This window comes from Beta vulgaris, chromosome 4 (assembly GCF_026745355.1).
Source record: "Beta vulgaris subsp. vulgaris cultivar EL10 chromosome 4, EL10.2, whole genome shotgun sequence".
Taxonomy (NCBI): Eukaryota; Viridiplantae; Streptophyta; class Magnoliopsida; order Caryophyllales; family Amaranthaceae; genus Beta; species Beta vulgaris.
This window is the reverse complement of record NC_079205.1, coordinates 48,463,390-48,484,475: the sequence shown is the minus strand read 5'-3', so window position 1 is coordinate 48,484,475 and position 21,086 is coordinate 48,463,390. Positions and strand designations below refer to the sequence as shown.

The 21,086-nt window shown below is 38.4% G+C and overlaps 1 protein-coding gene across 2 annotated transcripts; it reads left to right on the top strand.

The window, feature by feature from the left end:
* The first annotated feature begins 7,193 nt into the window (after positions 1-7,193).
* Positions 7,194-9,114, top strand: LOC104890963 (probable transcription factor At3g04930). Of its 2 annotated transcripts, XM_010676584.4 has the most exons (2): positions 7,198-8,241; positions 8,533-9,114. In XM_010676584.4, the coding sequence occupies exons 1-2, from the start codon at positions 7,405-7,407 to the stop codon at positions 8,842-8,844; spliced, it is 1,149 nt and encodes a 382-aa protein (XP_010674886.2). In that variant the 5' UTR covers positions 7,198-7,404; the 3' UTR covers positions 8,845-9,114. The 2 variants fall into 2 exon arrangements, with proteins under 2 accessions (XP_010674885.2, XP_010674886.2); XM_010676583.4 differs by having other exon boundaries at positions 7,194-9,114.
* Positions 9,115-21,086: the final 11,972 nt, after the last annotated feature.

The window sequence follows — 21,086 nt, the reverse complement described above, 5'->3', positions numbered from 1 at the left end:
ATAACATATTGGAAACTATTATAAGCTATAACTAGAGGTGGGCATGGGCCGAGCCGAGCTTGTTCACGGGCTCGGCTCGCGGGCTTGAGTAAATGGCGGGCCGGGCTTGAAATTTTAAAAATTTGTCCACGAGCCCCCGGCCCGAGCTCGTGCTTCCCGTGGGCCGGCCCATGTTTTATGTTGTATTTTTGACAGTTTCAGGGTAAAAAACAAAGGAAAGGAGCGTTCGGCCCGCCGGCCGGCCCACGCGCGCTCATGCTGGTGCGGGCTGGAAATAAAATTTCTTGACCGTGACAGGCCCGCATCCCACATAGCGGAAAACGGGCCGGTCCGGACCTCGAGCGGGCTTGAAAACAAATGAGAAACAGAGGGGGTGGGTGGGTTTGAAAACACTGTAAGAAATGCTTATGAGGTTCTCCCATAATACAATGTGTTGTATTCTTTTTTGGTTTTTCTGAAATATTGTTCTTGTTTCCTTTTTAATTCCACATTAATTATTCTCCATTAAATTATTTTTAGGTTGATTTACATTAAAAACTCTTTAATCCATTAGTCCCCATTCTTTCTCAGAAAATCAGTTTTTCTCCACAACATCAATTGTATATCATTTCAAGTTTTATTTCCCTTAAAGAATGAGAAACAAGCATTATTATATTATGAGATGGAGGGAGTATATTATATCACTAGGGGAAAAAACATAAAGGGCTGCGCTTTTTTAAAAAAGCGCAGCCCTACTAAGAAGAAGGGCTGCGCTTTTTAAAAAAGGCGCAGCCCTTCACTAGTAGGGCTGCGCTTTTTCAAAAAAGCGCAGCCCTTCTGTAGGTAAGAAGGGCTGCGCCTTTTTGAAAAGCGCAGCCCTACTAAGTGAAGGGTTGCGCTTTTTTAAAAAGCGCAGCCCTTCTGCTTAGTAGGGCTGCGCTTTTTAAAAAAAGCGCAGCCCTTCCTGAAAAATTTTGAAATTTCGGAATCGCGCGCTTTGAAATATTGAGCGGGGATTCGTCAAATATATTATCCCTCATTCTCTCTCCTCTCTCACGTCCCTCATTATTCCTTTCCTCCTTATCTCTCACCCTCTCTTCTCTCTCTATCTTCTCTTCTCTCTCAAAAACTCCCATAAACATTTGTCTCAAAAACCCATTTTAAGTTTTTCCGATTTGCACTAAACATGACGACGGAGTCCGATTGCCTATTGTGATACCTTTTCGGAAGCGGAACGAGCCAACATGTCAAACTCACTGCTTTGCGGTGATGTTTAGGCTTTTTAAGCCATCCGAGTTCGTTTAAGCCTCCAAATAGCCATTTTAAGTTTTTCCGAAATTTTTTTTTCCTTTAAATTATGTATTTGGGTTTTGTTTTATGTATTTAAACATTATTAGGTTGTAGTTCTTGTATTTTTTCAGATCTATAATGTTCTTGTATACTTCTCTTTGTTTATATATTTTGATTAATGTTCTTGTATACTTCTCTTTGTTTTGATTAATGTTCTTGCTTGTATACTTCTCTTTGTTTTGATTAATGTTCTTGTATACTTCTCTTTGTTTTGAATGTTATTCTTGTATACTTCTCTTTGTTTATTTTGATTAATGTTATTCTTGTATACTTCTCGTTGTTTATTTTGATTAATGTTATTCTTGTATACTTCTCTTTGTTTATTTTGATTAATGTTCTTGTATACTTCTTGTATACTTATTGTATACTTCTCTTTGTATATTAGTTTTTGTTCCTTTTTTTCATTTTCGTTTCATTTTTTTTATTGTTTTGGGTTTAGTATTTTCGTTTCGTTTCTCTTCTGTTTAATTTCAGAAAATGTGAGATTATGAGTAAAAAAATGACAAAAAAAAAAAAAATTTTTTTTTTTTGGTAGGAAGGGCTGCGCTAGTTAGGAAAAAGCGCAGCCCTTCTAGCCCAGAAGGGCTGCGCTTTTTCCTAACTAGCGCAGCCCTTCTGGGCTAGAAGGGCTGCGCTTTTTCCTAACTAGCGCAGCCCTTCTAGCTTAAGCCCTTCTAGCGCAGCCCTACTTAAAAAGTGAAGGGCTGCTACTGAAAGGGCTGCTGTCAAAAAGCGCAGCCCTACATGCCTTTTTTAGCGCAGCCCTTCTTCATTTTTCCACTAGTGTATGTCAAGTTAAATTCAGGTCGCGACACCTATTGTCTTTATTGTTGTTCAGTGTATGTATATTTTTTTCGACATTGCAAAAATTTACATTAATTTAAAAATGAAATTACAACCTAATGTTATTACAACCAAATATAAAGCAAACAAGCATTAAGATGAGCTTCACTTGTTCTTACATACCCTACTAAAAAAACCCAACTTGTTGCTGATCCAATCCAAATGAATCTGATCTTGGGTAACTTTTGGTGGGTTTAGGTAATTTGTCTTGTCAAAAAAGACCTAATATAATGAGAGAGAGTATGTTAACCCAAATTATCTTCAGAGATAGATTGTTGCATTTCATCTTGTCGAACCCTTTTGTTCACAAGATGATAAATCTCAAGACTCTTGAATCTCTATTCTATATGGGAAGAGAGGGGAGACACCAAAATATTGTAATCCTTATTTTGCCCTCACTAAGATTAGGGGGAAAAAATTAAAAAAGGGGGAAATCCGATTATTACAGTTACAACTGCACCATAAAATTCAAAAACACTTGAAACCAAATCAAAACTACAGGGCAGTTTCTTGCTTCATCTTCTTTCTATTCCCACCCTTCTATTATTCAGCAAAACCCAATTCTTACTTTAGCCTGCAAAACAAAAGAAAACATGTACAACACATCATAATTCTACGGAAAAGCACAAGCCCCTAAATTATTCAAGTCTAACATTTAATTTTGGACACAGTGAGAAGTGAGTACCATTATCAATCAAGAGGAGCAAACAAACATAGCAACAACAAATTCAATCAGAAAAGGTAATTCTTACTAACACTGCAATGCAAGTAATTTAACCTTATGTGACAGATGCACTAAACGAACTGATAAATTTCTGATTTACACCTGACAACTTGCACTAAATGATCCGATAATTTGCTCTCAAAATTTTCTCATAAATTTCTAAATAGAACTAATTTTTCCCCATCAAATCTTAAACTTTTCTCAAAAATTTATAAATATAACTAATTTTTCCCCATCAAGTCATCCACAAACTTAAATTTGAGAATTGCATTTGAATACATTGCATAAGTTCGAACACCATTCGAAAAAACATATTTACAGAGTGTTTTAAAAAAACAAACATTTTGAATCAACATTTTACTCACAATCACAGATATAACTATAACTTTCCAAAAAAAAAAAAAAAAAAATTCAAAAATCAATCTTATCATGGACTAAGAATTTGAAAAAACACAATTTCTTTCCATATATGAGAAACTCTCCTCCATGGTTCAATAACTAATCCTACTAGAATCATCTCTCACATGGTTCAGCAAATAATAATTCCAAAACACTGACAATCTCCAGATTTCAGATTTTCTCACATGCAAAAAGAAATTGAATTTTTTTAAAACTCACCTCTACAACCGCATTTCGAAATTTATGTGTTTTTTCTCCAAATTTTTTGACCTCCACCTTCAATCATCGGAGTGCTTTAATTGACCAAAAACGCTCCAATTATTAAGTAAAAATTTCTCCACCGTATCTCAAATTATTAGGTTTTCATTTATATAGACTAGTCTTATATGCACGCGATGCGTGCGAATACAAATATAATTTTTTAATAGACATTTAACGTCTTTAATTCTTAATTCATTCCATTTTTTTGTTGCATAACTTGTATTATTTTCATCCATTAAAGAGTACACGTATTAATTTTTAGTGCAATTATTATAATTTATTGATGTTATTTCATTCTATTATGTAGTGATTTGAAGAACTACCCCTCTTGACATATATGATAGAGATTAATTGTCATAATAACCTTGAAAAATAATTTGAGATAATCAATAGGGAGCTCAATTTGTCCAACAACTAAAGTAATTTGTCTATTATATATAAATGACAAATCTGTACATATCAAATTGAAAGTTAAATACATACACATCAAAGCCAAATACGAAGCTGAATTTGAGTATAAAAACTCGTAAAGTAAAATATGATATCATCTCTATTATAAATAAACGTCTCAATAATATATTGCATCATTATGACACCAAAGTAGAATAACATAAATATTAAAGAGCCACAAACAAAGTAAAAGGATGATTTATAAGACACTCTAAACAATATCATAACATAAAAGCTTTGTGTGAAATATTTTTTTATGGTTTTGTGCAATTCGACTTTAAACCATATTATTAAGCTAAATATATAATACAACACCAAATAATCCTTTTATACTCCTTTGCATATATCACAACACCAAATAATACTTTCACAATATCATGCTTACGTTTTGCTACTGTTTTTTTTTTAAAAAAAAAAAAAATTGTAAAGTTAAGGGCTTGTAGTTGGCTTAGTATCTGACTACGTTTCATCGTCTATACTCTTTTTTGTATGTAAAACTTTGGGCCTTTATGGCTAGGTAATTTAATATTCCAATTTGTGTTTAAAAAAATAGTTTATACATTCCTTAGCTCTATTTCTTCTTTCTGTATCTCTTCTATCTGTCGCCCCTCTATCTTCGGTCCCTTCTTCATCAGTCGCCCCTCTATCACGCTTCTCTAACTGTTTCCAACTCTCACTGCATCTTATTTCCTAGATCATTTCTCATCACATGAAACCAAGATCCTTCTATTACCCACCTAGCACTACTAACCACCATCCTAGCATAACCATAAAAAAAATGGCAAGGATAATTGGATGTGGATACGACTAAACTAAGACTAAAATAGAAAACGAAACTGAAACAAACTGAAGGACTAATCACCATAGGCAAAAACAACCTTCGCTTACTAGTCTTCACTATACGAACTTTGTCGGTGCTTCTCAAGAGAACCAACCACACCTAAGCTATAACAACAAACCAAACAGCGCCGACGACAAGACAGTCACTCGAATCGATTGACCATGCCACAATACAACAACGAACAGGGGAAGGGGAAGATGCACTAAAGCACCTAACAGGGGATGGGGAAGGGGAAGATGTGGTAAAACATCAAACATGGAACAAGGAAGGGGAAGGGAAAATAGATGAACACTAATAGGGGAGGGGGGGAAAGGGGAGACCGACTACTACTAATAGGAAGGGGGAAGGGAAGACCTACTACCACTAACAGAAGAGGGGAAAAGGGGGGGGGGATGACTACTTCTAAAAGGGGAGGGGGAAGGGAAGACTTACTACCACCAACAGGGGAGGGGGAGGGGGGAAGGGGAGACCAACACCTAGGGTAAAGGGAAGGGGATCGAGGACCACTAACATGGGAGGGGGAAGGGGGGACCAATGACCACTTACAGGGGAGGGGGAAGGGGGGGTACCAATGACCACTAACAGGGGAGGGGGAAGGGGGACCGACAACGACAAATAGGGGAGGGGGAAGAAGAATGACATAAAAACGGGAAAAACGAGGGGAGAGGGAACTAAACCTTATGTAGATCGAATGAACTACGTGCAAGCTCGCTGACGATCGCGTGAGCGACGCTCCAAGTGGCCACCATCGAGCCTGTGTTGGGAGGCGAGTTGAGTGTTTTTAGGGTTTGGGAGCTTTTAGAGAGAGACTAGAGTGAAGTTACTAATTAGGATAGACGATGAATGAAGTGCTCAGTGTACATATTGCGGGAACAATGAACATGACTACGGCATGTATTATCAGTTATTTGGCTATCAGACAATCACCCATTAACATGGTGAGAACGTTCAAATCGTGGTAGAGGGAAAACTACTACTAAAATGGCCAACAACATCCATCAACCATCTTTAGCTTCAACTTCATTTAATTTTACTTAGCTAAATTCAATCTAAAAGATTAGGGCCAAACAATCATTCTTTATATATGTAATTGTCTTAAACATGGTATAACATATGCCTATAATTCTTTCACTACTCATTTGGTAGTTTTAATTTACGTGTTTTCTTTATTTGTAAAATTATTACATGCATTTAGATGGTTGAGTCATTATAAGAGTTTGTTTTTCTCAGAGTTTCATAGAATAAAAATATTTTAAATATTATCCTATAAGAGTTCAATTAGGTATGTTTGAAAATACCTCTAAAAAAGGTATGTGTAAAATAAATGGAGTTTTTGTTGAGTCAACTTCAGATTGTATGTCTAAGGTTTCTAATTATCATATTAGGTGAGTCATATGATATTAGGAGTTGCACGTTTGCCAAACCACTTTTATGCATGTTCATACTAATATGAGTTAATAACTAGAATCTAAGAGTTTTATCATTCCATTTACACCTTTATCTACATTGAACGTGTTTTCAATTTGTACATTTGACTTAAGTGGAAACATTTGCACAAGGTATTCCTTTTCCTTCTACTATTAATGAGTGAGTTTCATATTAGAGCCAAAAAAGTCTGTAGCATTCTACTTTGCTTATTGCACACACATTATTTTTTGATCAGAGTTTGTAATTAGGGTTAAAATAAAAGAGTTTCATGTATTAACTTTTGGTATATATCAAGGGTAAAGTCAGACATGGTTAAGGAGGAGAGCCAAGTATACCTGTTTTTTTTTTATTATTATTATTGTGTTGTGAGGGATCACTTTACTAGAATTCATAATTTTCTTTTATTTGGACATCTTATATATTACAGGTATGATTGGGCTAGCAGGGGCCACAACCCTTTGATGCCCCTTATATGCTTCGTCCCTAGTATATATATTATTTCATTTTGTATTAAACAACTAACACCATCAACTAGTTTCACCATAACACATTCATAAATAGTCAATAATCAATCAACAAACGCAAAACAACCCCTCAAACCAGCAATGCAAAACCACTCAAACCAGCAATACAAAACAACCAACAGCCAACAACCAACAACCAACAACCAATTGCCAAACACACTCGCAGGCCGTAGTCTTCCATCTAATCAACAACAATGCATAGTAGTCACCTACTCTCATTGATTAGTAGACATTTAGACAATTTCATCATCTTAATTCTTAACCCACACACCCCCCAAACAAAGTCCAATAAACTCACTTAACCCACACACACATTGACACAAGTGGCCCCCTCACCCATTTGGTTTCTTCTCCCAAACAAACACAACCCCAACACGCAATAGGGACACATTACAATTTCCACACATAAGTCATAACTCATAACATAACAATTCATTCACACATCCATCCATCCATCTATCCCTCAAACAAACAACTCGTGAACTCCCATCTCCTAACCACCCTTTCCGGTCCTAACTCTCTCTCTCTCTCTCTCCTAACTTGTAAAACTTTTAACCTAACCAACAACCTCAATTTTCTCTCTCCTCCCAACCTTTCATGGTGCTATGGCTTTCGAGGTAGAACCACATCCTCCTTTCAACGACGACGACTTCGACGACGATGACGACGACAGTGAACCTCTAAACGGCGCCGTTCCAGATGACGATGTCGCCGGAGATTCCGATTCTTCTTCCGCCGGAGATTCCGTCATCGCCGGAGATGTTGAAGCAGATTCCACCGCCGTTACTGTCGCCATTCCTTCCTCTTCAATCTCTGTCGCTGTTTCCGTTCCTCCTCCGACGTCAGTTAACGCTGTTACAATCGCGTTACCTGACCCTAAACGTCACCGTATTGATCCTCTGGTATCCTCTTCTCTCATCGTAACTCCAGAGAAGAAGCCGATCGATGATTCTAGAAGGTTGTTTCAACGTCTATGGACTGATGAAGACGAGATCGAGCTTCTTCAAGGTTTTCTAGAGTATACATCTAGCCGTGGTACGACGTCGTCTGGTCATCATCATGATACGGCGGCGTTTTATGATCAGATCAAGTCTAAGCTGCAATTGGAGTTTAATAAGAATCAGTTGGTTGAGAAATTGAGGAGGTTGAAGAAGAAGTATCGGAATGTTTTGAGTAAGATGAGTTCTGGTAAAGATTTTGTCTTTAAGAGTCCTCATGATCAAGCTACGTTTGAGATTTCAAGGAAGATTTGGACTAATTTGTCCCCTAATTTTCGAGGTGTTGTTGAATTTGATGATGACGATCAAAACCCTAACCCTAACCCTAATTCGGTTCTAGCAGCAGGGACGCCTCCGAGGCCACCGAATAGCAGCTTTGTGATAAGTCATATCAACCTCAACAGCGCGGCGGGGGGTTCGACACCGATGATGGTGGATCATAAGGCAGGTAGCACTGGTAGTTATAATAATAACAATAATAATAGTATTAATAGTAATGCTGTTGGTTTTGATATTATGATGTCCAATTTGAATAGTCCTGCTGCAAAATTGTCGTCGAGGAAGAGGCCTAGGGTGAAAGTGGAGGAGAAGTTTGGGAGGAATGTGAGTTTGGGAGGGAATGTTGGTGGAGAGGGTGGGATTAATGTGAACGAAAATAGTATTAATCACAACGCGAATAATAATAATACTAATAATATTAGTAGTAGTAATATCAATCTTGGTTCAACAATGCAGGGGTTGATAGAGGAGGCTGTGAGGAGTTGTTTGTCGCCTTTGGTTAAGGATTTGGTGAGTAATGCAGTGAATGGGACCGTTATGGCAGGCAGTGGTGGTGGTGGGATCAAGGGCGTCGGGGCTTTGGCATTAAATGCCGTTCCCTTGAATTTTTCAGGGCCGAATTTGGTGGGGAATAATGGCGGGGATGTAATGGATGAGAAGTGGAGAAAACAGCAAATTTTGGAGCTTGAGGTGTATTCGAAGCGTTTGGAGTTGGTTCAAGATCAAATTAAGTTGTCGTTGGAGGAGCTCAGGTCAATGGGGAGTTAAAAGTTTGGTTCTTGGGGGGTGATCGGAGTAGGTTAGTTGATGTGATTTGAGTTTCTCTAATTTTTTCCTGGTTGATCAATGATCGAATATCAATTTGCTGATTATATATGTGTAGGTAGTACCTTTGAGTTCATAGATATTCTCTTTTTTAGTTTGACATAAAAGAGAGCTGTTGAATAATGTTTATTCTATGTGTGTAGCTCTTTGCTCAATGCAAAATTTCATGTATAGCAATGATTTGATGAATAGAGAAGGCAGGATTCATATTGACATATTTTGCAAGTTATGGTTTGTTCCAGGGTTTGTTTTTGACCACCCTGTATGTTTAGTAACTGTAGTTGAGGATGATGCTGGTTCTTCTGGTCTTTATGTTGTTAATTTCAAACCCTAAAGGTGGTTAACTAATTGAGTTATATCTATCTTTAGTGACTTGTATAAGTTAAACTGATTTTACATGTGAGCAAACTTTTGTTTGGATATACAATGTTGTTTTGAAGTTGACCGAATTATTGGTAAAGTTGAGGTGTTTTGAGTTTCGGAGATCTGTGTGACTATCGTGTCATTTTACACCTTTGGTGTTATTGTTTGTTCGGGAGATGTCATAAGATAAGTTTGCTATGCAAAACATCTTGAATCTTGATTAATGGCAATACGTCTTTAATTGTTTTGTTGGACGTTGGTTCAACGAGTCATGCAACGTGTAGAGTTATGCAGCGTTTCCTTTTATATATTTGTTGAATTGCAAATCAGTCGAACGTGTCATAGGATTACATTACCTTTTGGAGACTTCAATTTCCAATGTTGGACATTTGGAGAGTATATAAGTGGTTTTTGGTTGACAAAAAAAAAACACAGGAACTGCAAAATCCTGAGAAGTCCCCCCCCCCCCAACCCAGGTAAGTGGAACTTTACAGGGAGTTCTGCTAGCTGCAGTCAACTATGCAATTTATCGCATTTTCTAGGAAATTCAACTTCCCCTGAATAGTGCAACTCCCTGCATTCAACCTAAAGAGACATGTTAGCAAGTTGAACCTAGGGGTATATGATTAATTTTAGTGTAGACTTGTAGTAGTACACTATAAGATTCAGGATAAACTTGTAGCAGAACCCATTGGCAGCATAGCATGCTGCTACTGTGCTAGAGATTTAGTTTGTTTGTTTTAGCACATGGAAAAAGAAGGTAGGAGGTGATGGCCTGATGGGGATAACAACTTTCACTTGAGAATCCTCGCGAACTTTGGGAGTCACCAGGACCAAGGTTCGTTTTCTCATCAAGGCACATGGGAGGCTCCCCTTTTCCTCTTATCCCTTCTTTCTTCATGTGTTTGGGTCCTTAAGACCATAGCTCCTTTTACTCGTTGCCCTGCCTTTTGAGCCATTGAGGCCCCAGGTTGCCATCCTAAAATTGTAGTACCCTGACGGGAAAAGGTTTCATCTTTCCAGAATGGTTCTGGAAGTAGTAGAAAATAGTGACATCAACAAATATCCTTAAATGTTTATTGGAAAGCACATGTACCATGTTTTTTTCTTCCCCATTTTAGACTTTTTTTCTAATTTCTCAACTCATCAGCTGCAGATTTTGTGATTTGGAGGTTTATATCACAAGATTTTAGTTGAGAACTGGCCAAGGAAATGGGAAAAAAAGCAGGTAACTATAGTTATATGTTGATACTTGGGTGAGTAGTTATTAGGAAATCAAGCCTAGTCATGTTCGCCCAATCAAGTGTATCTTTAATTCGTATATCGTGTAAAATAGATCCACTTTCCTCATATTGGTTTTTGGGTAGGATCCATTTATTTAGGGTTCAGGTCAAAATCTAGTTATCGAGTTTTAGTTGCAATTCGAGCTTGAGTTTTATCCTCTGGAATCGAGTTACATTTTGATTTGGGTTTAGGTGTGTATAGCCCTAGCTTACTGGTGCAGCTGCTAGCATATAGTTTTAGTCTCTTATTTACCGTGCTGAGTAGTGCACTAGCTGTTACTGTTATTGATCTCTTTCATGGGTGAATCACTCGAGCAGTTACGAGAATAAATTCCTAATGTAAGCATGTATATAGACTATAGACTATACCTGTTGCGTTGGGTGAAGAGGCAAAGAAGAACGTCTGGGGGATCTGTTTTTTCTTTAAAAAGCAAACAATGGCAGACAATGGACCTCAAAAACCACCTTATATACCCTTTGGATTCTAAACACTTTCCAATGACGTGTTGAAAGAAATAGAAATAGAAATAGAAATAGAAATAGAAATAGAAATATGCCTTCATTTTTCTCCCCAAGGCAAATGCTGGACTTGGTTATTTGGCTTTTAGAAAAGAGCAACGGCCAAACGTGTGTAATAGTATACTAATATGGACATTCTTTGGCTGGAGAATACTACTAGTATCTAGTGGGTGGCTTTTTATTTTTATTTTTTATGTGGATTTGGATTTTACTCCCTCTGTATTTTTTTATCTTTCCTACTTTGACTTTACACGTTTGTCAATGTACTTATTAGCCATTAAATATCTTTCATTATATATTAGTAAACATTATAATAATTGAATATTAATAAAGTAGTTATTGAGACGAATCAAACAAGACCCCACATGACTATATTTTTTCTTATATATTGAGAAAAATCTAAAAGATTCTCTCTAATTGTGAATAGTGTCAAGATTCTAAGTGAGAATGATAAAAAAATACAGAGGGAGTACTAACTAATAGTACTAATTTTTATATAGTGTATTTTCTCTAAAAAAAATGATCCTTAGTGCATATTTTTTGCCCACTCGTGCATTCCTTTTTCTAATACATTTTTCTCACTTCCACATCATTTTTGTTATTTTTCTTGCTAATACTCATGGCTAGAAGAAGTTGAATATTCTACTTTACTATTTTTTCTCTCATAATAGTTTTACTTACCCCTTTTAATACGATAAGGGGAACCCTGATGAATTGGAGCATATATGCGGGTTATTGTATCTTATCCTCCTCTCGTACTCCCACGGCTCGTTTGGTAGTTGGTTATGAATGGTGGTAATGAGAATGAATTTGTGTGTAAATTTGTGAAAGTTATCATTGTCCATTTCCATGGTAATGCTAATTTATCCTAAAGTGTCCACTTTCCTTCTTGAATTTTCATTCCCATCTAATACTACCTTGTAGGTGGTAATGAGTGGTAATGAAGATTGCTTCCCCTTGAAGACAAAAACACAAGTTTAGGGGTGAGATTGTTTACCCATATACAAAAAAATGCCTCCCCATGGAGCTTTTAAGGGTGCTTCCCTAATAAAATTACACTAAAAAGTCATTCCATTATCGCAATTTATTAACGATTACCAAACGGCCGCCAACGGCATGCCAGATCTTTTCACAAGGACTTTAGTACGGTTGATCCTGCGACTTCTTGATTGAGAAAATATAACCTGAATTAGTAAATGAAGCAATGTTTTAGCATTTAAAATATAAGTATTATAAATTACAATTTTATTTGGTATTTGTTTCTTTTTAATAATTTTTTTCTTAAAAAGAAGCATTAATAAAATAATTGGCATGAACCAAGGTGACAAATTGGTCATGAAATTAGTTTCTCAAACTAGCTACATGTAACTAATCAAAATATTTGGTCAACTAGTATGATAGTATCGTCTCATGACCCATATTGGGTTATCAATTAGTATCATCGCATGAGCCATGATTAGGGGTGATTGTCGCATGAACCGAGTGTGAACTTTACTGGGCTCGGCTCGTTGAGGTTCTGAGTCGAGATACCATGAGCCGAACTTTATTTAAGACGAGCTCAAACGATTTGCGAGCAGGCCTAGTTCGTTATCACCACTCGTCATGACCCTTATCATCACCATCAATTATTTTATCGATTTTCAGTTACACTCTTTTAACAGAAATTGCAGGAAAATTAGTTATTAGGCTAGAAAAAAATTCGTTTATTAATATAATACTTTATGATAATAACACTAAATACAACTTAGCCTAGTGGTTAAGACTTTAATATATGTACTTGAGGTCTCAAAATCAAAATCTATACTACGCAATTTCTAAATTTTTTTATTGACATGGATTACATGAACTAAAACTCCTTAAGTGACACAATTTCTTATTTATGCACACCTTTTAATATATTTGTATAGATGTTAATGTAAAAACTAATATGGTACATCATTTGCTTTTTCAAGTAAATGAGTTTGACCCACTAACCTGTATATGAATAATTCAAAGTTTAATACAGGCTATGAAGTCAAAATGCTGGTGGATGGTAAGCACGTTGTATAATAGCTGTATATTAAGAAGATCATGGGGCATGTGTGTCCAATGTTAATAAGAGATATTATTGCTACGAAGCAAAATTAATTTGGACTCACGAGAAAACCATTCAGTGGTTGGGTTAGGTCCAACCTCTCCTTCGAGGCCTCAACATGTCCAACTCTTCCACAAACCTCATTAGACTAATATACTATTATACTACCAAATAAGTGTTGGCCCAGTAGTGATGGGGACTGGCTTTGGTAGGACGGACTCGTGTTCGAGTCCCCGCAACACCCTTGGGACTTGGGAGAGGAATGAAACCTAACCACCCCGAACTTGGCCTCGATCCGGATGTAGCCCGAAAGATGAACTGGGTGCAAACACCAAAAAAAAAAAATACTATTATACTAAATGACAAACTCATTATAACTGTTTCGATTATCACCTCTGGTCTTTGCAAATACTTCCGTTTATTATTGTTGTCTTTGTTTGTTTTTTATTTTTCTTAAATTATATTGGGAGAGAATTAGAAAATTATTTTGGGGGAGAACTAAAAAGGAAGTACAAAAATATGAAAGAGAAATTGAAAAGATGGAGAGAGAAACTGTTAAGTCAGAGAGAGAAATTACAAAAATGGGTTAAAAATTGTGTTTGTAACACTCATGATATGAAGGTTACAGTAAGATTTAGCGGGTATAATGTCTTGACTTGTATTTTAATTTTCAAAATAATAATAGGCATATTTGGCCTTAACACCACTAACTATGGTGCGGGTGCATCCATTACCACCAACTTTGACTAGTAGCCAAAACACCACAAACTGTTAGCCTGATGCAGTGAGTGTCGTAAATGAAGCCAGAATTCACTTTTCTTGCAGGCAACGTGGAATCTGTAATAATTTTCTTTTTGATTTTCTCCTCATTTCTTTCATTAATCCTATTTATTCCTTAATTAGAAGCTTAGGTCACGTGAGCATTTTTCTAGAAAAAGTTAGCTTCAGCGTCTTTTATGACATTCGCTACACCAAAGCCAACAGCTTGCAGTGTTTTGACTACTAGTCATAGTTAATAACATTAGGTGCACTTGTGTTATAATTTGTGGTGATAAATCCAATTTTACCTTAATAATTTCATTTGAACCATTGTTAAAAAAAAAAAAAACGAAGAGTGCACATATGGTCCATATAAGTTTAGAAGGTTAATTATGGAGGCTGTCTTTGTCTTTAGCCATCCGTACCATTTAAGATGGCACCGTGTCTTAGCTTCTTTTTTTTCATTTTTCTTTTTTGTCTTTAGTGGTGTGGGATGTTGTGATCCTTCTCATATAGTATGAGTCACGCTCACCAAAAATTGTAACTATACTTTTGGGGTTCTCAATTTTCATTTTTTCTATGATTTCGTCGATCGGTCCATATTATCGGCCCCTAAAAACTGGGTCTTATTTCATTATTCATATGTAATGCTGCTCACGATTTTAATTTGGCTAATTGATTCCAAATTGAAAGGTCTTTAGTCTGTTGCCTTGCTGGTACATCTATGATCTTATCTTTTGTGTCTTTAAGTTTCATGGTTTTATTAAGAATACCTGCTGGATTACAGTAGTAGTAATAAAGAGTCAAAATTTGAGCCAATACATGCACGAGGTTGGAGGTTACCCAAACGTGAGGTTCATTCTATGCATGTACTAGAGCCCAAATATTGGAAAGATGCCCATCATACCGGACTTGCACATATTGTAGAAGGTTTCGTAGTTATGTGAGAGTAGTCAACAAATCGACAAGTGACAACTAGGGATGACAATCCAGTATGAACCCGATCCTAGTCCGCTACGATTTGAAGGAAAAAATTCGAGCCGATCTTCGACAAAAAAAATAATCCGCATCTGATTCCGTTTAAAAGTCCAACTACGAGTCGAAGGAGGATCGGAGTCGGATCCCATAAAAAATCTGACATCTTAATCCAACTCCGACTTTGAGACAATGAATCAATTTTATTTATTTATATTAATGTATTATTTATGTATAATCTGACTCTGACTTTGACGCAATTTTATTATATAAGATTTTTCCATTGAAGAAATGATTGTTAAAAACACTAGTAATGTTTAAATTATTTGTACTATATAAGATTTTCATATGATTGTTGTTTCTGTCTAGAAATTGAGTATTGTTGAGGTGTGCTAAGTTAGAGTAGGTCCCAAGAATGCTCGCCTGAATTTGTTGATCGTACGCCGGAAACCTGAAAGACAAAGTTAGACTACCCGGGGGTTGTTATGGGATCGCCCCTCCAACGCTCAAGTCAGTTGAGGTAGAGAGAGAAAGTATAGAGATAGATGCTCTAGTTTGTTAGGTGGGAATTCAGTACTTGATGATTGATGAAATTGGTGATATTTATAGTATTGCGACTTCCCAGACATGCAACATTGATGGGATGAGTTTTCTCGGTATCAATGACTATGTTGCCTTTTCAAGCAATTAACCTTTCTTGCCCCATTTGTGGATCCCTAGACACCTTGAAGCCATGTCAACTCTCTAGTGGGATCCACTACGACACATGTCTGGTAAATTTAAATGATGTGGCAGAGATATTGGACGGACCCTTTATTGAGCTCAAACAATTATCCCCACGCCATGGAGGTAGGAACACTGCGGTCCGACCCAGGGGCGTGCATTCGTGGCGGAATAGGGTACCTTTGAGCCTTGTAGATAATCTTTCCTAGGCAGACCGACTTCTCCCTGTTGGGCCTTCGTCTAGTCGAGTGGATCGGACGCCATTCGGACGAGGGGCTGATAAGCCCTATGCTGTTCAAGTGGGTGCCCATTGGTACTTATCCATATTAGGCTAGGTATAGAAGCGACTCGACAAAGGAGATATAATCTCCTATTGGCTGAGTGGGTAAGACGCTACTCAGATGAGGGGCTAATGATCCCCATGCTGTCCGAATGGGTATCATCGGTACTTAGCTATATTTGGCTAAGTACAAAAGTAACTCGACAAAGGAGAGGAAATCTCCTATTGGTCGAATTAGCCCCACGTTGTCTGAGTGTGTATCAACTGGTACTTAGTCATATTTGGCTAAGTACAGAAGCGACTCGGCGAAGGAGAGGGGATCTCCCATTGGTCGAGTGGGTCTGACGTTACTCGGATGAGAGGTTAATGAGCCCCCTGATGTCCGAGTGGGTACCAAATGATACATAGTTATATTTGGCTAAATATAGAAGTGACTCGATAAAGGAGAGGGGATCTTTTATTGGCCGAGTGGGTGGGGTGCCACTCGGATTAGAGGCTAATGAGCCACATGCTAAGCGGGTATCACCCATTGGTACTTAGTCATATTTGGCTAAGTATAGGAGCGACTCGACAAAGGAGAGGGGATCTCCTATTGGCCAAGTTCGTATGCCACTCGGATGAGGGGATAATGAGCTCCATGCTGTCCGAGCGGGTGCCAATTAGTACTTAGCCATATTTGACTAAGTACAGAAGCGACTCGGCAGAGGAGAAAGGATCTCATGTTGGCCGAGTGGGTCGGACGCCACTAAGATGAGGGGCTAATGAGCCCCACGCTGTCCGAGTGGGTACCAACTGATAATTATGTTGTCATAGGCTGAGAGTGTAACGGTTGTTTTGGCCGGAGCGGGTGCATTCAACCTCAAATGCCACATGGCAGTCTTAGATTCTTGGGGGTTTGGGGGCCCTCTTATTTTTAACCAGACTGGGTACTGTTGGGGAATTCTGACGTTTCATCTTCCATAGGCTTCTGGACTTTGACGTTTCGCCTCCCTTAGGCCATGGCTCCTGGGCTGAATTGGTTTAATTGGGCCTCCCAAAAACCTCATTAAGGCGACGCGGGGAGGTTGGCGTTGCACTTCCCCCGAGGTGCGCCTATATATATGAGAGAGGAGATATATGTTTTAATCATTTTTTCATTTCTCAAACTTTCTCTCTCAAAAAATCCTCCAATTGTCTCTCAACTCTCTATTTCAGTCTTCCCAGTTTTATCGTCCGACCAGGTATGTTCTTAATTTTCTTTTAAGTTTCTATTCTTTCAATAAACCTCAATCGACTCCCTTGTTTATAAATAACGGGAGGCTTATCCTAGTCAGTGACCCCCAAATTCACCTCCCTATTAATTGTTCGAGGAGGTGAGGGGGTAGGAATAACGTTGGTGTCGACTTTAATCAATTTCCCCGACCCGTCGGCTGTACCCGACGCAGTCTCTCTCCCGAGTTCTCCATCGCAAGTGTAGTAGGAGGCCGAGGGCATTATTCTCTATCCGTGGGAGGTGTCCCTAGCCTATCCCTCCTCGAGCAGTTTCTTAGACCAATAATTGTCTGATGGTGTAGTTAGGATAACTATGCCGAGGGAGGAAGGCGAGGCGTCGACTTCAGGCCAACCAAAGTTTGCTGACTTAGATCCGAAGGGAGTTCCTCACACCTATATCCCCTTTCCTGCCTTGATGAAGGCCCTGAAGGAGGATCTTTGGGATATAAGTGCAAGGTTTTTAATAAAGGACCCTTTACATTTGGTCCGATCAGAAGCTAACCAGACGATCTTGACTCCACCTCCTGGTTGTACAACAATATATTACAAGCCCATGAAGATGGGATTTCGGTTTTCCTTGACTCCCTTTGTCAAGATGATTCCGAATGCTTATAATCTCTCCCTATGCCAGATTTCACCGAATTCCCGAGGAGGCATACTCGCTGTGCAAACTATATGTGAAATAATCAGGGTAATGCCGACCTTCACCTTGTGGCGGGATATGTACAAACTTGTGGAGATGATGGTCAGGGAGAATGTCCCGGGTTGGTGGAGTTTTCGGGTCCAAAGGGGTTATAAGATTGTGACTCACCTGTCCACGTCGCAAAAGGGGTTCAGGAGAGAGTTCGCCTTCGTATACTTTCGCGGAGACTGGGGGTGCCGACTATCCGACTATGAGCTTAACTTTCGGGTCCCCAAGCAGAACGACGAAGAGGTTGTGGCGGCTTGTAACATGTAGCTAAAATCAAAGATAGTGAACGGGAGGGAGGGGGGGATCTATGTGACTGGCAATTGGCTGCATAGCTTCCCCCTTTTCAAGAACAAGCACTTTCTTGTTGCTGAAGGACTGAGCCTGGCCTTTTCGAAGGGTAATCTGCCGAGGGGGTCCGATTTTCAGTCGCAACCATTTTGCACATTGTTATTTGGTCTAACTTTTTCTTTTGGTTTTGTAGAGCCTTCATTAGCTTTCTTCACTGAGTCGGATCCAACGATGGAAGAACGATTAAATTTTGCTGCGCTCAAGGCGGTTTGGATATGGGCCGAACTGAGTGCTAAGGCCATAAAGAAACATGCTGCCCCAATGTATGTTGTACCGACTCAAGTTTACTATTCTGCATTCTATTACTTTGTATCTGGTGGATTTGCTAACTCAATTAGTTTTTAGGATCTTGTTATCCCGAAGTAGAAAAAGAGGAAGGAACGCTCAGCAGATAAGGTAACCCAAACGGAGAATGTTTCGTCCAAAGCCAGGGCTAAGAGGGAGGCGGCCAAGAAGGCCAAGCTGACCAAGTCTGTGGAGGTCACAAGCCCTCGGGTCGAGTTCTTGGAAAGGACCGGGGATACTGGCATTGTCCTTCACTCCTTTGACTTCCAGCCTCTAGAAAGTCCTGACTACACCCCCGATCTCCTATTCCCAAGCGGGCGGTGGGGGATCCTAATGCTGAGGAGTCCACTCATATCCCCTTCACTAAGCTGCAACGCTTAGACAATAACAAGAGGGTGAACCAGACTCTGGAGATCCTCTACACTCCCACTAGCCGAGAGCATATCAATTCAACCCTCTACAAGAAGGAGACGAATAAGCTTAACCATTTGTGGCTTGACGTAAGTTGTCCCTTTATCTGATTTGAATTTGGTTTGTTGGTTTGACCTTGATGTTAACAATAATTTGTTTTTTCTCTATCCAGGCTTGTGACGACTACAACCCTGAAGTAGGTCACAAGTCTCACAAGATGGTTGAGGATGAAGCCTTGTAGCGGTTGAAGGGAGTGATGGCCGATTATTGTCCCTCGATGGAGTGGAACGATATCTGGTCTAAGTACCAGGAGGCCTACGAGGATGAGACTGTCGAGATCAGGCCTAAATGGGCCTGGATGAGGGCGAGGAAGAGGAAGAGGAAGATGATGCCGTGGTGGCGGACGAGGCGGCTCGGGTCGACGAGGTGGCCCAGGGCAATGAAATGATTGGCTATAACTCCGTCGCAAATGCTAGCGATGCGTCCGAACTTCTCCCCCCTATCTCTTAGGCTTATCTTACTTGTATGTAGCTATTTTTCTGCCTTTTATAGTAGCTGACCTTGCATTGTAATCTCTTGATCAACTTAATGAAATATTTGCTTTCTTCGTCACCAATTGTGTTTGTTATTTGCAATATTATCCGAGTGACTTACTTTTCTTGAATAACTGGTTTAGTTATAATCATTTATTATATTTTTGAAGTTGGCTAAGTTTTATGTTTCCAACTGGTTAAGTTATAGTTGTCCGATTGGTTAAGTCCTTTAATGGATTGTGGAGAATCTACTGATTGTTTAAGTCTTTGCGACTGGTTAAGTCAACTTTTGATTGATTACAGAAAGTGTCAAACTATTTTTAATCGTTAAGTCTGATAGTCCGACTCTAGCTGCAATTTGTTGTTAAGCTATTACATATGTCCTTATTGCAAGTAACAAACATTATACATATAATCTTTTGAGGTTGCCTGCATTCCAGGGTCGGGCTAGAGTGTAATACCCTGAATTTTCAAAGATTATTTTATTATTTATTAAGGTTTAATATTAATTCCACTTTAAAATTATTTTATGACAACGCGATTTTATTTGATAACTATGTTAATTAAAATAATGATTTCATTTAGTTTTGATTTATTTAACAAGTTTCAATTAAATCATTTACTTTTTTTATTATTCATTTCATTATTTTTAATTAATTAAACTCTTTAAATTTGGTTGTGGGTATCCTTGTAGTCTTGTACATATTTTCCATCCATTCTGAGCAATCCATATTAGCAATCCAAAGCCCAAATGCCAAGTCCAAACCCATATGTCTTTTAGTCAAAAAGAAAAAGGAAAACAAAGGAGCCCAAATTGTCAACAAAATTTACAACTCTTGTCAGTAGAGTTGAATTCCAATCCACAAAACCAGATTCTAGGGGGTAAAAATTTCAAAAGGCCACCCCTAAAACTCCATAGCTACCACCATAGCCTCACCTCCGCTACTAATGGCCTTGACCAAAGCTCCAAATTTTCTGAGCAAATTCTTCTTTAAATATCAAATTTCACACACCAAATTATTCATGCAAACATTCTCAAAAGGTTTGCTTCAATTCTTTTCTTTTTTCCCTAATTTTTGATTTTTTATTTTGAAAATTTAAAATGAAATTAAAAACCACCATTATCAACCCCCTCTGTTTCTATTCACCACCACACCACCACTCGAAAAACCACCAGTCGAACCACCAACCACCCCGAACCAATTGAACCACCAAACTCGACGAACGCCAACCGCCAGTCCTTCCTTCGCGCAGCCCTGCTGCGTCCCCTGCAACCGCGCCAGCCACCTCCGACCTGCCCGACCCATCCTCTCACCTGAATTCCTTCACCCGAAACTCACCGTACGCCGGCAGAAACACCAGCATCACAAAACTTCTTCCTCCTTTTCCCCTGTTTCGCTCCCCTGCGGCTCCTCCCTTCTTCGTTTCTTTTTTTTGGTTAATGAAACCGATTCTTTGAATCAGTAAAATCAACCTTTCCCCCTTTAATTAGTTTTATTAGTTTATTTTTTTAAAAAAACAAATGACTCTTCTAAATTAGCCTATCTTATTAAGTTAGGATGTTTTAGTTTTAACTTAATCATTTATAACTTGAAGATGTTTCTTAAATTTCTAAAATAAAATAAAGAGTATGATGAAGTTAGTTTTCTATATTTAAAATAATTAATTAATTAATTTTTGTGATTACTTA

Bases quoted from the DNA above. Each gene is read 5' to 3' on its own strand.
- LOC104890963 (XM_010676583.4), top strand. From the start codon at position 7,405: ATGGCTTTCGAGGTAGAACCACATCCTCCTTTCAACGACGACGACTTC.